Raw genomic sequence first — 16,681 nt, forward strand, 5'->3', positions numbered from 1 at the left:
ACAGAAATCTAGAGGTGAAGGTAAGTGGGGGAGGGGCAGGAAAGATCAAAAGCACATAGCAGTCCACATAACCTGTAACATATATCAACTGACATGGAAGGACCCAGATAAGTGCACAAAGACACACGTATTATTGACACACCAAGCCAGGCACAATTTTCAGACACCAGCAGATACCCAGACTGGATGCACTCAAACTCTCAACCGCACAGGTATACAGGCACTCAGAGGGATCAGGACCCACACACACTCACACTTACAGAGACACCTGGTAACAGGCAAAAACACAGCTCCGCAGATTGGAAGAGAAAATTACATATTTAAATTGGAACACTACCATGCCCATCCACTCTCTAGCTGATTAAATACACAACTGGTCCCCCCATTTTCCATTTCTTTTTCTTTCCCCCTATGTTTCACTAATCTCGGGACACACACAAACGCAATGCACACGTATGTACATGCATGTGCACATATACAAGCCCACAGGAACACAAACAATTTCTCTAGATGCCCATCTCCGTCATCTCATACTTGGTCTCTTAGCCCCATCAGCCTCTCAGGCTGCCCCCCCCCCCACCTCGCCTCCCTCCCTCCCTCTTTCCTTCTCTCTTGGATGGCTTCCCCTCCCCCCAACAGATGTCTGAGCCATCTCTCTCTGATTCATCCTCCTCAGGAAGGTAACGTGACCCCCCCCATTCCACTGCTCTCGGTAACCAGGCAGGGAGGATAAAGGGGAGTGGGTTGAGGAGGAAGACGAATGAGGGGAACCCATAGGGGCAGAGGGATGTCCTAGATAGTCCGGGGAGGGGATGCGGCACAGTCTCAGGTCTGTTGCCCCCTCCTCTCCTTCTTTGGCATCTTCACAGTCACCTTGGTTCTCCTATTTTTTTTCTCTTTAGCCTGATGCTTTACCTGTTCCAGATGCCTGCCTGCCTGCCTCCCTCTCCTGCCCCCATCTCTTCTCTCTTTCCTCTCTCTCTACTTCTCCCCACCTCTTTCCCCGCAGAGCTGATGGGTTTTCTTCTGGGAAAGTGGAGCCACTGATGGAACCGAGAAGCCACTGCTGGCTATAGAGGGAAAGCACGTGAGCGTGTGTTTGTGTGTTTGTGTGTGTGTGTGTGAGAGAGAGAGAGAGTTTGAGAGAGAGAGAGAGAGAGAGGAGAGGATGAGGGTCAGTGCTAGGAAGAGATGAGGAAGGGGTTGAGGACTGGTTCTGAAAGAGTCTCTGAGCTCCTGACATACAGCTCTGATCCCGGTTTCCAGAGTCTTAGGGCGCGGGTGCCCTGTGTGTGCCCACAGGCACCCGTGTCCGCAGTCCTTGTGTGTCTGGCATGTGTCATTCCACTCCCCCCTTTCCCTGCCCACGCCCCCGCACAGCTCTCTGCCTGCACCGCAGCCCCCCTCCAGCCTCCCTCCCTCCCGTTCATTTCTGCAGTGGCTGCTCCCCTTGCCTCCCTCCCCTCTCCCCTGCCCCCCTCCTCATTTCCGTCCTCCCCCACCCCCGCCCACGGCTGGTCTCCCTTCACTGGACCCGGCTCGCTGATGGATTCTCTTTGCGCAATCTGTGCGTCATCGCCCCCCATCCCCCCGGAACCTCTAACTGTCCAAGCCCCCAATCCCAACCCCTCTGGCAGGAGATGCGGACGAGGGGTCTGGTGGCAGAGAGCGGCGATCTCTGACGTTGCACTCCCACCCTCCACGCCCCCCTCCATCGCGTTTAAATCTTCCCTTTAAGCAATGGAGAGAGATGGAGTTGAGTCACCCCCCACCTGCGCACCCCCCTCCCCACCTGGTCTGCTCTCGTCCTCCAAACGTCCTTTGGGGGGTAGCAGCGAGAGGGGAAGAAGCAGGAGGGTGGTGGGGAGAGGTGGTCTGAAAAGGGGCCAACAGAGTCAGCTGGACAGAAGGACAGACACACATTTTTTTCTCGAGACACGCACAGACCATGAACAGACACGACACAGAGGCACACACATCCTCAATCTTTTCCCTATCTCTTCCAACTCGGATCCTTTCCGACAGCATCACCCAAGCCTCAAGATCCACCCATGTGCCCCTGCCCATGGCCCGCATCCCGCACCGCAGATCCGCGGACAGCGCCCGCAGGCGCGCAGAACCATCCCTCCTCTCTCAGGTTCACGCCGTCCTTGGGCGTGTTCCCCACGCACCGTGCAGTCGGGGAATGGGGAGTCTGGCCCCCTCCTCAGTTTTGGAATCCTTCTCTTCCCCCTTCCCAGTGTGGATCTCCTATGGGTCCCAGTCAGACGCTGGGAGAGCCCCCACCCTATTCCGCTCGTCGGGCTCCCGCCGCTGCAAGTTGCTCTGTAACCCACCCTCCCGCCTTGCAGCGTCTCTGAATCCACCCTTCCATTCATTCTGCCATTCATTCATTCATCCTTTTCTCCTCGTCCCTCCTTCATTCATTCATAGCCCCCCTGCCCCGCCCGCCTCAGCATTTCATTCATTCATTCCTTCATTCATTCATTTCCCTGGTGCCAGGATAGCGCACACCCCTCCAAAGAGGCCTGCAGCGCGCAGGCGCAGGCCGGGAGAGGCACGCATCCTCCAATCGCTGGGCGGCCTCCCGCCTCTAGGCGCCCGCCCGCTTCCCCATGAATGAACATTGACGTCAATGGGGCGGGGCGATTCCCACGTGACCCCGCGCGCTCCTCTTTATAAGGCGGTAGCGGCGCGGGCGCTGTCCAGCGTGCTGAAGCCTGAGCGAGCGAGTCTCCCGGAGCCGCGCGGATCCAGCTGAGCCCAGCCCACTGGACGCCAGACCTCGACCATCGCTCGTATCCTAGCCACCGCTCGGAGCCGAGGCGGACGAGTCCCGATCTTCCCCTGTCCCCACCCCACCCCGACCCTCCTCTCCACCTCCCGCGTCGTGGCACCAGCTGGTAAATACTCTGCTGTCCGTCCCTCAAACCCTCAGCAGCCGTGGGCGTGAGGGAGGGTTCTCTCTCCCCCAGTTGGGAGTGTTGAAAACACAGCGGGGAGCCCCCGGGAAGGGTCCCTGGTAAATGGGGGAGTCGCCGCTCTTCTCTTGCTGCTGAAGTCGCCCACGCACCATCCGGGGAGTCCTGTGGGGAGGGAGCAGAGATTTTTTTTTTCCCCGTATCCTTGCTGCTTAGTACGTGGGCGCTGCCAGTGAGCTGGCTCAGGGAAGGGGGGCGAGGAGGCACCGGGGGAGCAAGGGTTGCAGGCGTTTTCCCATTTACACGACTCCAGAGATCGGCACATCTTCCTCCTTTGCTCCTAAACGTCCCTTTTCAGGGTAAGGTTAGGGGGATAAGGGAAGCCCCGGCTTTCCTGATTAAAGGTGGGGGAAGGGAATATAAAATCAGAGAGCGGAAAATTCTTACAGAAACCCTCTCTTTCTTTGGTCACTTTTATTTTTTCACAGTCTCCGGCAGCACTTCGGTCATGAAATCGCTCAGGTTGCCGGCTCCTGTCCTCCTCTGCTTCCTTCTACTGACCAAGGGGTTGGGAGCAGCGCCCCCGGGGCACCCTGAGGCTCAGCCACCTCCCCCCAGCTCTGAGCATAAAGAGCCGGTAGCCGGGGACGCAGTGCTCGGGCCGAAGGATGTTAGCGCCCCAGAGGTCCGAGCCGCTAGGAATTCAGAGCCGCAGGACGAGGGAGAGCTTTTCCAGGGCGTGGATCCCCGGGCGCTGGCCGCGGTGCTGCTGCAGGCACTCGACCGCCCGGCCTCGCCCCCAGCGCCTGGCGGCTCCCAGCAGCGGCCAGAGGAAGAAGCAGCAGAAGCTCTGCTGACCGAGACCGTGCGCAGCCAGACCCACAGTCTCCCAGCGCCAGAGACCCAGGCGCCCGCGGCCCCGCCTCGCCCTCAGACTCAGGAGAATGGTCCCGAGGCGGCCGACCCCTCCGAGGAGCTCGAGGCGCTAGCTTCCCTGCTTCAGGAACTGCGAGATTTCAGTCCGAGCAGTGCCAAGCGCCAGCAAGAGACGGCGGCAGCAGAGACGGAAACCCGCACGCACACGCTGACCCGAGTCAACCTGGAGAGCCCCGGGCCGGAGCGCGTGTGGCGGGCTTCCTGGGGAGAGTTCCAGGCGCGCGTCCCGGAGCGCGCGGCCCTGCCGCCGCCTGCTCCCCCGCAATTCCAGGCGCGTATGCCCGAGAGCGGGCCCCTTCCCGAAGCCCACCAGTTCGGGGAAGGAGTGTCCTCCCCCAAAACACACCTAGGTGAGGCACTGGCACCCTTGTCCAAGGCGTACCAAGGCCTGGGCGCTCCCTTTACCAAGGCGCGCCGGCCGGAGACCTCACTCCTGGGCGGCTCTGAGGCGGGAGAGCGCCTTCTACAGCAAGGGCTGGCGCAGGTGGAAGCCGGGCGGCGGCAGGCGGAGGCCACACGGCAGGCCGCGGCCCAGGAAGAGCGGCTGGCCGACCTCGCCTCCGACCTGCTGCTCCAGTATTTGCTGCAGGGCGGGGCTCGGCAGCGCGGCCTGGGGGGTCGGGGGCTGCAGCAGGAGGAGGAGCGAGAGACCGAGAGGGGGCAGGAGGCGGCGGAGCAGGAGAGACGCGGCGGGGAGGAGAGGGCGGGGGAAGAGGATGAGGAGGCGGCGGAGGCGGAGGCGGAGGCGGAGGAGGCGGAGAGGGCGCGACAGAACGCTCTACTGTTCGCCGAGGAGGAGGACGGAGAAGCCGGAGCCGAAGACAAGCGCTCCCAGGAGGAGACGCCCGGCCACCGACGAAAGGAAGCCGAGGGGGCAGAGGAGGGCGGGGAGGAGGACGACGACGACGAAGAGATGGACCCGCAGACAATCGATAGCCTCATTGAGCTGTCCACCAAACTCCACCTGCCAGCGGACGACGTGGTCAGCATCATCGAGGAGGTGGAAGAGAAGCGGAAGCGGAAGAAGAACGCCCCTCCCGAGCCTGTGCCGCCCCCCCGGGCCGCCCCCGTCCCCACTCACGCCCGCTCCCCGCAGCCCCAGCCCCTCTCCCCAGCCCCGGCTCGGGACGAGCTGCCCGACTGGAACGAGGTGCTCCCGCCCTGGGATCGGGAGGAGGACGAGGTGTTTCCCCCGGGGCCCTACCACCCTTTTCCCAACTACATCCGGCCGCGAACACTGCAGCCACCCGCTGCCTCGCGCCGCCGCCACTACCACCACGCCCTGCCGCCTTCGAGCCACTATCCCGACAGGGAGGCCCAGGCGCGGCGCGCTCAGGAGCAGGCGGAGGCAGAGGAGCGCCGGCTGCAGGAGCAGGAAGAGCTGGAGAATTACATCGAGCACGTGCTGCTCAGGCGCCCGTGACCGGCCCCGCCCCCGCGCGCCACCGCGCGCGCCGCCACCCCCCTCCGTGTCGCTCCTTTGCCCTCTCAGTGTTTGCATGCGCCCAGCCCCGCCCCCGTCCACCCCTCCGCCCGCGGGCCGCCCCGCCCCCGGGCTACGCCGGGACCTGTCAGACCTCTTCGTGCGTCGGAAGCCCGAAATCCCAAACTCACTCACCGGTGTCTCGGGGCCAGCAGGGGGGGGGCGGGTAGTTTGTGCGAGTTCCCTGCCCCCGCGGGGCCCCGTCCCCACCTAGTCCCTCTCGGGATGTCCCGGTCTGAAACCGGAAAAAGGATTTCCAGTTAACTGTGTGAAGAAGTGTCTGTCTCCCGCCCTTTGGGCCTCCCAAGAGCCTCTCCACCCTCTCCGGATCGCTGTGAATTTACCCCTTCTTTCCCTACTCTGTTGTAAATACCCCTCACGGAGGAAATAGTTTTGCTAAGAAATAAAAGTGACTATTTTATTAGGACTTTGTTCTCGGTTATTCACCCGTCCCCTTGGGCCTGTGTGGTCCTTCCCAAGGGGCGGTGAGGGAAGCGCCATCCACAACACCCATCTCCTGCTCAACAGCGAAGGTTGAGTGACAGAACCTCTTTCAACCGTATTCGGCGTGGGGGAGGGGGCGTAGAATAGGCTCACATCCTTTAGGAAACCCTAAATTCCACTTCCAGCTTGGGGGTTAAAGTCACAGGTCCCCAGGCCCTGGCAGAGAGATGCAGAGCGGACACGGTGCCACAGCTCTGAGCCACCTAGTAAATCCTTCTTTGCACGATCTCAGGGCCACCTAGGCAGTGCTGGTGGCTCCCACCACCCCTGCTCCACCTTACCCACCCACCTCCCTTAACTGCTCCCTCAATTCCCTGGTCCTTTGTACCTCACAAGACATGTGGGGAGAAAGGGTTGGCGGCCACGGAAACATCCTTTTAACTGCTTCTCAAGCCTTTTCTAAGCATAGAGGATGGGATACATCCTTGAACTCTGGAGTCTCCTCCCCAAATGAAACTAAACCAGGTGAAGGACCACAAAGAAACCTCAGAGGAGTGAAACCATGTCCCCAGGAGTTGCTCCTCCCTGTCTGAAGGCAGCTCAGGGAGCTGGAGGCACCTTGGTCAGTGGTCACTGAGGTCAGAGAGACACTGAGCTCACAAATCTGTTTGGGGGGAGGGCGGTGCCAGGTAAAATACAGGACAATCAGTCAAATTTGCATTTCAGATAAACAATGAATACATTTGCACAGGACACACTCATCCTAAAAACATTATTCATTATCATAACAAATTGAACTGGGTATCTTCATTTTTTTTGGGGGGGGGGGGCTTAAATCTGGCAACCCTAGTTCCAGGGATGAGTGGAACGGGCAGTGTTGCCTTCCCGTCCTGACTGATCGCAGCAGCCCTCCTTCACAGAGCCTAAGCCAGGCAAAGTCCAGAAATGCTTTTCCTTTTATTTTAGAGGAAAAGAAAAAAAAAATCAGACACTTTCCCCACCCCACCCACTTAGCTCCTGCCTCACCGGGAACTCGGAGTGAAGGAGGGACAGGGCCCAGTCTTCTGTAAAGCCTACCCTTCCCCCAGCCCTCCCTTTCCTCAAAGTAGCAAGGTTAGAAAAAAATTAACTATGTTGCTCCTCCCCTAGAACTGAACGGAGGCCCCACTGCAGCCAAGAAGGAAGGGGAGGAGACAGATGAGGGAAAAGGACTTCCCTCTGGAGACACGGAGGTCCCCCTCCCAGGCAGAGAAGCTGCCCTGGCTGGCTGCGGGGAGGGCTGGAGGTAGGTTATGGGGCAGGGAGAAGAGAAGAGCCCTGAAAACCTTTTCCCTTTAACCTGACATATTTATATATTTACAGTTATAAGGGTGGGGGGGAGTTTGGGGTGACATTAGTTCTTCAAAGGCAGGGAATGAAAGCCAAATAGCACCCCCGACTTGGTCACATTTTCCTGCCTCCTAGCTCCTAAAACCTTCAGTGGGAAAAGGGGAAACAGGAGGTAGGGGGTGGAGGGAGGGAATGTTTGAGGGTCCTGAGCCCACAGCTCACTGCAAAAGTAGGTGAGGCAGCAGAGGAGGGGCAGCTGGGTCCCACCAAGAAAAGGGCCACCGATGCCCTGCCTCTCCACCAGCTCCCCACATCTCCACGTGGCCCCGGGCGGAGGCTAGGCCAGACCCATCTCCTCCAGCACACTGCGCGGCGACTCATCCTCCTAAGGCAGAGACAGACAGAGGGTGATGTGGAGACGCCAGGAGAGGCAGACAGGGTGAGGGAGTGGAGGGTGGGCAAGACAGCAATCGTCAGGACAGACAGAGGAGGGGGAAGCACAGAGAGACGCGGGGAGGGAAGAGAGAAGCCAACGTGAGCCCAAGGCTGGAACAGCTGGGCACCCTTCAGGGGAGCTCTCCAGCCTCCCAGGGGCGCCTCCCAGGTGCACCCCCCAGAGCCAACCATGGCAAGGAGTGGGGTCCAGGTTGAGTCCCCCACCACGCAGAGAACCCAAAGCCAGGAGCTTGGCAAGCAAGGGGCTCGGCCTCAGTATCCGAAGGGGAGGGAGGAAAACTGGGACTGGGGGCTGGGAAACTGGCTTTCCCAGGGCTGGGGGTGGCAGATGGTTGGGTGCGGGGAGGGAGTAAGAAGTTGGCATCAGGTCCCCGAGGAAAGGTGGACCAGACTGCAGAGAGATGAGTCATTAGGGTCTGAGCAGAGCAGTAGCAACAGGGTGGGTGTGTGAGTGCCAGGGCACGTGTGTATGAGTGTGCATGTGTGTGTGCGTGTGTGTGTGTGTGATGGGGGAGCTGGACCAGTGAGATGGCAAGTTGGATTCTGCCCTTTCTCCTTCTGCAGGGATGAGCCCCCCCCCCGCCCCCCATCTCTCCCCCTCCTCAGAGCCAGCTCAGGCCGGCTTGCTCATCATTGCAGGTTCCGGTGACTCATCTCCCTGCACCAAGGCTCAGCAGTGGCACAGCAGAGAGGGGGCAGGCAGTAATGGCGTGAGGGCGGGGGTGCCGGATAGAAGGGAGAATCAACAACCAGGCGCCCTCGACCCCAACCCCCAAATCCCCATGGCAAAATTTTGCTTCTGAGAAGCAGAGGCTTTGAGTATGTGTGTGTTTAAAAAAAAGAAAGAAAGAATGACCTATCACGTGCCCCTTCTCCAATTCTCTGAGCAACCCTAAATGCCAAGAGTAGCGTGGGACAAAGGCGATCTGGCTGGGATGAGACACCCTGGGTCTTGGGAGAAGGAGGGGGGAACTGGCACAGGCGGCCGTCCGCCACCCCCACTACCTCCCACCCCGAGCAGTTCGGGCTTGAGGGCCAGCTGGCCAACCAGGCGCCTTGGGGGCCAGACGCCACAGGGAGGGCGGGAAGGGGCAGCTGGGGCCCGCAGGCAAGGTGTCCAGAGCAGGGAGGGTGCCCCTGGCCTTGGTCCTCTTCCTCCTACCCCTCACCGTCCCGGCCCGTACCTCCTGCAGCAGGTCCGCCTGCTCGATAGCCTTCAGCACACTCTTCTTGGAGGTGTCCTGGACGTCACCCCCCATCAGAAACTCATCCAAAATGAAGTAGGCCTTCTCAAAGTTGAAGATGATGTCCAGCTCGCAAACCTGGGAGGAGGCGGGGGAGGCAGAGCTGAGTGTCAAGGTGCATCTCCACCCCACTTTTTTCTCATCACGGTTCCATGGCCTTTGTGACCACTCCTGCCCACCTTGGGTTCTTGCCCCAGGTCTATGTCCTCCCAACCCCTAGGCCTTAGTCCTTTGTTTGGCTTTTCCTTCTTCTCTTGCCTCTTTCTCTGTGATCATGAGACATTAGTTGCTCTAGTCTACCCTTGACTCCTGTTGCCTTCCCCCCAGATCTGCGACACAGTTCCTACCAGAGGCTGGGCTAGCTTCCCTCCCTAGGCACAGTGACCGGGCAGGGAAGGAGGTTCTGGATCATGGGGTAAATGACTTCGGTTCCAAGCAGCACTGTGACACTAACCAGCTAACTCTACATGGCATTCAATTTCTCTGAGTCTCAGTTTTCTCATCTGAAAATGGAGACACCAACACCTACTCATAGGACGGAATGAGGAGCAATCAGGAGAACCTGAAAGCACTGTGTAAATTATTAAGTGGAATACAAATTATGGAGTTACCATTCCCCACCTAAGATCTGAGCTCACTGCCAGTGCCCAGACTATAGCCCAGATCAGTTAATTCAGAATCTCCAGGGGTGAGACATAGGCATCGCTATTTTTAAAAAAAAACCTCTCCAGAAGATTCCAAAGCAAAGTCAAGGTCAGGAACCACTGATAAAAATCTGAACATGGCCTCTGTCCTTGTGTGAGAAGTTTGAGCTGAGCTCTAGATGGATTGACTAAGTGGCAGACTCTGGTCCCCACCCTCCCCCCCAGGCTGATTAAGGGGCATGGCTAATAGGCTTAAGGCTTAAAGAGGGAGATTAACTACTGTTCTCACTGTTCCAACTTCCCCTCTCCTGAGTCTTCCAGGGCAGAGATCGGAAGGACCCCAGAGTTTGGTAAAAAGAGGGGATTGCTGCGTATAGCAATGGGTGGATGGGGAGACTTACGCTGCCGAAGTATTTGTCCAGGAGCTCCACGTACCGGTGGATCAGCTCCAGCGTGATAAGCTCGTTGTCTTGGCCCTCGATGGCGCAGCAGAAGTAGAGGCTGGCATATCTGAGGACAGGGGCACGGGAGGGACGGCTGGGACGGCTCCTGGGGCTGCTTTGGGACCCAGGCATTTTGTGCCCAAACCTCTCATTTCCCCCCATTCCCAGTCTGTGCCCCTACTGGACACAGGCGGGGTGGCCCCAGGGTGCGCAAACAGTAGCTCACTCTGCCTCTTAGTGCCTCTCACAGACGCAAGCTCTTTCCCTCTCGACCTCTGACCTGTTCAGTTTGACTCAGCAAAAACCTGAGCCACGAATTCACCTGCTCAGAGGAGGAACTGGGAAGGGCTGGTGCACGTGTGTGTGTGTGTGTGTGTGTGTGTGTGTGTGTTAGGAAAGTGGTGCAGGATCTATGACTGTTGAATGAGGCTGCCAGGGACGTGTGCAATAGACAAGATGGGGCCTTCGGGACAGAGGTAGGTGCATGAAGTAGGTGTCAGGCTTGAGCAAAGCCAAAAGGGAACAAGAATTTCTTCAACGTGAATTTGGAAAGTAAAGGCGGCTGGAGTTCATCGCTGCCCTCCGGATGTCCTTAGCTCTAAGCTCTTCCTGACCTAAGGGACTGCCTATTTCTTGGCCAGGTGAACCCATCCCAGACCCCAATCAAGCAGGATCCAGGCAGGTCTGAAAGTAGGTGGGGAGTCACCTCTTATAGACAACTTTGAGGTCCCTCCACTCCAGGAAGCTGCACATCTTGGGCTTGCGAGCCAGAACGACCTGCATGAGCTCCCGAACCATCTTCTTTCGCTCCTTGTCCGAGGTGGCCAGGTACCATTTTTGTAGCCGCAGCTTCCCCTGCCGGCTGAACAGCAGCATAAATCGCATCTGGGGGTGGGGGGGAGTCAGAGCCAAGGGTCAGAGATTTGGTTCTCTGAGCTGGTTTCCTCCAGAAATACACAGCCCCAAACCCATCCCATCTACCTCTTCTCTACTCACGGCTCCTACTTTCTTCAAAACATCAGCCCTTGCTGTCAACACTGGCTACTCCCACCAGCAGGTGCCTTTCCTTGTAGGGGGTGTCAGAGCTTCTGAGTCTGTCATTTGGGTTCAAATCCTGCCTCTAGTAGTTGAGTAATTTGCCTTGGGCAATTACTTTATGTCTCTGGGCTTCAGTTTCTTGGTGTGTAAGATGGAAATAATAAAAGTACCTACTTTCCCGAGTTGTTAGGTGGGATTGAAGGAGTTGATACGTGAAACAGTGCCTGACACGTAGGGAGCACTGTAACACATTAGGTATCATTATTATTATTTCCTGATCTCCTGTTTCCTAATCCTGTTTTCCAAAGGTGGGTAAAATGCTATCACGGTGACAAGAAGCCCATAGCTGATGTCAGAGACGTCTGCTTTCTTTCCTGCTCTTTCTATCCACCACCACCCTGAAATCAGGTATTTTGTTCTCAAGAAGTTACCTCAATCCTCCACCCCATCCTAGCCATACACCCTTGCTGATGTCCCCAGCACACTGCCCTCCAGTGCCAGTCCTGTGCTCAGGGGTATTCTTCACGTTAGCACATGGTATTGGGAGCCCCGGATTCCACCCTCTGCTCTCCTCGGCCCTCCAGGCATTTGGCCAGACATATTCCTCTTTTCCTCCTTTTAGGGTGCCTCCTGCTGAATGCCCACACTTCCCCAGATACCAGGTGACCAATTTCCCTTTCAGTCCCTCAGTTTGGACACAGCCATTCAGGGTGGCTCGCCTAGGGAATGTTTGTGGAACAAGCCCAGGGGGGTGGACTGGGGAGTGCAGAGCCCTCACTACCCCGTGCAACCACAGCTTCCCAGTTCGGGGGGTGGGCGGGTCCGGGCCACATCCTGGAGTCATCTCCCTCTCCCTGGAGCTCTTCTCTCCGTGTACATTACCAGGGCCGGAGTCCTGGGTGTGCGGAACAGCACTAGTTTAGACGGCTAAGGATCAGAATTCGAGAGAACTGGGGGTTTTTTTGGTGGCGGGGAAGGGGAAGCGCTGCTAGCGTGGCGGGTGGTCAACAGAGGGGCACAAGGGAGCCGTGTGCGGCTACGATGAGGGGTGGGCCGGGAGCAGGAAGACGGAAGGCCCGAGTTCCGGAAAGAGGATGGGGTGGGGGCCGGAGAGCCAAGAGCACCGGAACCGGGAAGCCAAAGCCTGGGTCCCCGAGAGCAAAACCTCGAGCCCACTTGGCTTCCCCACCTCACCCCCGCCTCTAGGTGAGGCAGGACGTCCACTCCTCGGACCCGGAAACTATCCCCTCGCACACACCGCCCTTCCCGCCGGCCGCCGCTGCTCTGGGCTGCACGTGGACAGAGGGTCTCGGTGACTTGCGACCCCCGCTGCCTCCCTCCGCCAACAGGCCCCGGAGCCCCCATTCCTCGGGCGACTTCCCTGCGGCAGTGGTTGGGACTCCTTGGATCGCGACCCGCGCGCCCCCCGTGGCTCCGGACGGTCCCACCGCCCCCTAGTCACCTCCCTCTCTCCCCACAAATGCGCCCCCTCTCCGCGCCTTCTCCCTAAAGCCATTTCCAGCTGGTCTTCCTTCCGAGGCCGGCTAGCCCACCCGCCCAGGTAAGTGAGGGCCTCTGAGGACCGGAGGGAGAAAGAGCGGCTCACACCGAGGGCGGCCCCAAGGACCCCTGCAGGTGCAGCCCACGCCCCTCGGTTCCCCCTCCCCTCCCTCTTTGCACAGCCTACCATCCTGCAGCCTCCGGCTCTGCGCGTCCCTCTTCGGCCACCGTAGGCGCCAGCTCCACTCCCGTTCTTATCCTTTTGCCTCCTTCCCTCCCTCTCTCTTGAAGCCCCGCCCCGTCCGCCGCGGTTCAGAGAACCAAGGCTTTGCGTACTGCGCAGGCGCCAATGCTGCGGAGCGCGCGGGCGGGGCTGGAGGTGGAGAAGCGGAAGCCATGGCAACCAGGTCCTTGACTTCAGCTTTGAGTAGCCCTGTCGTCATGGTAACAAGGCTGTCTTGTGGGCTGGTTGGAGGATGGGGGAGGAGGACAATGAGGTCCTCGCGCTTTGGAACCTTGGGGGAGAAAGGCGGGTAAAGGGGTGAGAGGTGGATGAGGTGACCGCTGGAGTTTGTGAGGAAGTAGGGTGGTTTAATGGAAGGGGCGTGGGCGATTGAGAGGGAGCAGGGCGGGAATTGTCTGTAGGGAAGGAGGAATGACGAGGAAGGCAAAGACAAAGGGTGGTGGTAGGGCAGGCATGAGAGAAGTATGGAGCTCAGAATAGACATCTACTGGGAACCTGCTAGATGCAGCAACAAAGTAAGAGGAAGGTGTAGGTAATGAGGCAGACGAGAAATAAAAAGAGAAAAGGAGGGGCTGAAAGAAAAGTGATGTAAGGAAGAGGGGGAGAAGCATGATTAAGGCGAAAGAGAAAGAAATAAAGAGAATCTTAAAAAGTTGGCATGGGTTAAAGCTAAAAAGGGACAATCGTAACCCAGACACAAGTGTAAAGATGAGAAGGATGTAAATTGTAATACAAGCTTTTTGACTGAGGATGTGCATGTGTGAGTGTGTATATTTGTGTGTGTGTGTCCACGTAGTAAAGGAGTTTGCATATAAATGGATAAGAGGGAAATCTTAAATTTTGTCATGCCGAAAACTTAATGGCATATTTCTAGATAATTGTTGGTAACTAATGATGCTATTGTTTTTGAGTAGCACTTGAAGCAAATGTTGGTAAGGCTCTACCTGTCTCCACTTTGCATTCTTTTCTTCTTACTCTTTGTTATGGAGGTCATATGCTTTAGTTGCAAGGGGGTGGGCCTAATCACCTGGGATGCAATCTGGTCTCTGCTCTCTACTTGATGTATAGTCTCAGGTGGGTCCTTTAACCCTCCGTTTACTCATTTAAAAAATGAAGATACCTACTTTGCAAGTCCGATTTGATGCTGTATAGAAAGTGTCTGACACACTGTAAACACTTGATATTGGTAGCGATTACTACTATTTGCCTTTCCCAACTTCTTTGGTCTACTACTTTTTCTTCTTCCTTTTTTTTTTTTTTTTTTTTTGGCGGTACGCGGGCCTCTCACTGATGTGGCCTCTCCTGTTGCAGAGCACAGGCTCCGGACACGCAGGCTCAGCGGCCATGGCTCATGGGCCTAGCCGCTCCGCGGCATGTGGGATCTTCCCGGACCGGGGCACGAACCCGTGTCCCCTGCATCGGCAGGCGGACTCTCAACCACTGCACCACCAGGGAAGCCCTTCTCCTTTCTTTTTCATCTCCCTTTTTCCTCTGCCTATATCATAGGCTTGCCAATGGCATAGACATTGGCTGAACTATCTTGGTGTTATTTTTTAGGTCAAGAATCATATCAATAAAGCAAGTTGTCATCATGGAGTGAAAAGGAGTGGGAGTGTGTGAGAAGGGCAGAAGGCAAAATAATAAAATGTGCTCATAGGGGAGAGGAGAAGGTTGTGTATAAAGAAGTAATGAGCAGTGAGGTAAAGATGTAAAGCAGAGGGCTTCCCTGGTGGTGCAGTGGTTGAGAGTCCGCCTGCCGATGCAGGGGACACGGGTTCGTGCCCCGGTCCGGGAAGATCCCACATGCCGCGGAGCAGCTGGGCCCGTGAGCCATGGCCGCTGAGCCTGCGCGTCCGGAGCCTGTGCTCCGCAACGGGAGAGGCCACAGCAGTGAGAGGCCCGCGTACCGAAAAAAAAAAAAAAAAAAAAAGATGTAAAGCAGAGATCTAGGCAACAGCCCGAGGAAGTGTAGAAGATCTAGAGATGTAAACTCCTACATGCCTTGGAAAGATGACACTTTCTAGAATTCCTTGTCTCAACATGCCATGCCTAGCTGCAGAGAAGATAAGATCCATGAGAGAATTGTGAGAAATAGGGGTTTTGCTCACGTAGAATCATAGACTCAAGTGGTTTAAACTAACTAGAAGATGATGGACCTCATTTATCTCTTCGTGGTTAGTGAATGCTACACGTAGAGAATCTATGGGTTAGTGGGTCCAATGAGCTTGTGTCTGCAGATGAGGTCGGATTTGACGCAGTAGGCAGTTGGGAGTCATTATAGTTGTCTGAGCTGCTGAATAACTTGGTGAAAACAGCTTTGAAAAAGTTAATCTTACAGTAATATGGGGGATGATTTGAAAGGACAAATGGAAGGCTGGAAGATCATCTAGGGGGCAGTTTTGGGAATCTAGGCACAAAAATGAAATGGAGAGGGACAAATTGGAGAGATACCTGTGATGGGCCAATCACCTGAATTTAGAACTCATCTAAGTAGAGAAGGAAGAAGAATCAAAGATGAGTCTGGAGAATTAGTGGTGCCATTTGTATAAATGGAAAAATAGAAGAGGTGAGATTCTCCCTCATTAGTATGGATGGTGTTTTTATTGTTATCCTGCGAAGCCCATGTTGACATCTCCCCAAGCCTTCCCTCTTCCCTCATCTGGTTGGAGCGGTGGTTCCTGCGGTGGGTGGAAGGGTGATCCACGTGGCCTCAAAGCCTTTCATTTCTGAGTCTATGATCTGTGTTTCTCTCTCTTGTGATGATGCTCCCTGCCACCTTTTTTTAAAAATTTATTATTTACTTATTTATTTTTGGCTGCATTGGGTCTTCGTTGCTGCGCGCGGGCCCTCTCTAGCGCAGCGAGCCGGCGCTACCCCTCGCGGCGGTGGGCGGGCTTCTCATTTGGTGGCCTCTCCCGTTGTCAAGCACGGGCTCCAGCAGCCGCAGCACGCAGGCTCAGTAGTTGTGGCTCGCGGGCTCCAGAGTGCAGGCCTCAGCAGCTGTGGCGCACGGGCCCAGCTGCTCCGCAGCATGTGGGATCCGCCCGGACCAGTGCTTGAACCCGTGTCCCCTGCATCGGCAGGCGGATTCCCAACCACTGCGCCACCGGGGAAGCCCCCGCCACCATTTTTGGTGTATTCTTTAAGTACTCATTGTTCCCTGACGATGTCATTTGCACTCATCTCTGGGTTTTTTTTTTTAACTTCTTGTTTTTAACTAAGCAGTTGGGACCTTATCATATGCTATTCCTAAGGGTCCTGAATACTTTCTGTGGTAGATGTTTGCCATTTTTTTTCACTTCCCTGGCTCTAAACCCCCTTCCTAGGGTTTCAGAATCCCCACCTTACGAGTCTAGGGGGAGATAGAGCAACCTCCCAGTGTAGCATTTGAATTTCCCAGATATTCCCTTTGGCAGCCCTCTTTGTGCCCACAGCATGGGCATGTCTGCTGGATTCGGCCAGTCTTTACTCTCACCTGGACTTTGGTCCAGGAAGGAATGAGGGGGGATGGGGTGACGAGGATAGGTAAGACTCTGGCAGAGGGTCAGAGGACAAAACCTAGGGCGCAGGTGGAGTGGCGCCAATGGCAGTGTCCCGTACCAGTAAGAGGTAGGGTGGGGGTACCTGGTGATTTGTAATTTGCGGCTCTGTCTCCAGTGTGAGACCCCCTGCTGGTTCTCTGGCCCTCCTGGCAATTCCCTGAGCTCCCCAGTTTCCTTTTCTGCTTCATTTAGCCAGAGTTGGTTTCGGTTCCTGGTAACGAAGGACTCTGACTGGTATACTAGGTAATCATGCCACACTGTCTGTTGATGAGACATGTGAGTTGTAAGCTCCTCTTGGGACAGTGTCTTACTCATGTTTTATTTTTTTACAGCACCTAGCACAGTGCTTGTTGATTGGCTTCAATTATGATTGGTATACATGGTTACCTAATCGAGATATTTAAATCTTACCTCTCACTCCAAATATGCTAAATTCTAATTTTCTATATAATAGTAC

General features: G+C 56.3%; 2 protein-coding genes across 3 annotated transcripts; one reads left to right on the top strand and one right to left on the bottom strand.

Moving 5' to 3' along the window:
- The first annotated feature begins 2,718 nt into the window (after positions 1–2,718).
- Positions 2,719–6,740, top strand: VGF (VGF nerve growth factor inducible). 2 transcript variants are annotated; one of them, XM_060032309.1, is made up of 2 exons: positions 2,719–2,903; positions 3,410–6,740. In XM_060032309.1, exon 2 carries the CDS (start codon positions 3,430–3,432, stop codon positions 5,278–5,280), a length of 1,851 nt encoding a protein of 616 aa, XP_059888292.1. In that variant the 5' UTR covers positions 2,719–2,903; positions 3,410–3,429; the 3' UTR covers positions 5,281–6,740. The 2 variants fall into 2 exon arrangements, with proteins under 2 accessions (XP_059888292.1, XP_059888293.1); XM_060032310.1 differs by lacking the exon at positions 2,719–2,903 and adding an exon at positions 3,216–3,280.
- A 412-nt stretch (positions 6,741–7,152) lies between these two features.
- AP1S1 (adaptor related protein complex 1 subunit sigma 1) lies at positions 7,153–12,735 on the bottom strand. The gene is made up of 5 exons (XM_060032318.1): positions 12,626–12,735; positions 10,607–10,785; positions 9,859–9,967; positions 8,754–8,891; positions 7,153–7,498 (listed from the first exon to the last, which is right to left on the bottom strand). The coding sequence occupies exons 1-5, from the start codon at positions 12,626–12,628 to the stop codon at positions 7,451–7,453; spliced, it is 477 nt and encodes a 158-aa protein (XP_059888301.1). The 5' UTR covers positions 12,629–12,735; the 3' UTR covers positions 7,153–7,450.
- Between the last annotated feature and the right edge of the window lie 3,946 nt (positions 12,736–16,681).

This window comes from Delphinus delphis, chromosome 15 (genome assembly GCF_949987515.2).
Source record: "Delphinus delphis chromosome 15, mDelDel1.2, whole genome shotgun sequence".
Taxonomy (NCBI): domain Eukaryota; kingdom Metazoa; phylum Chordata; class Mammalia; order Artiodactyla; family Delphinidae; genus Delphinus; species Delphinus delphis.

Excerpts from the sequence above, each read along its gene's own strand:
- VGF (XM_060032309.1), top strand. The coding sequence starts at position 3,430 with ATGAAATCGCTCAGGTTGCCGGCTCCTGTCCTCCTCTGCTTCCTTCTA.
- AP1S1 (XM_060032318.1), bottom strand. Across the intron at positions 8,892-9,858 it reads TGGACAAATACTTCGGCAGC|GTTTGCGAGCTGGACATCAT; the intron begins GTAAGTCTCCCC and ends GCCTCCTCCCAG. Across the intron at positions 7,499-8,753 it reads AGGCGGACCTGCTGCAGGAG|GAGGATGAGTCGCCGCGCAG; the intron begins GTACGGGCCGGG and ends TCTCTGCCTTAG.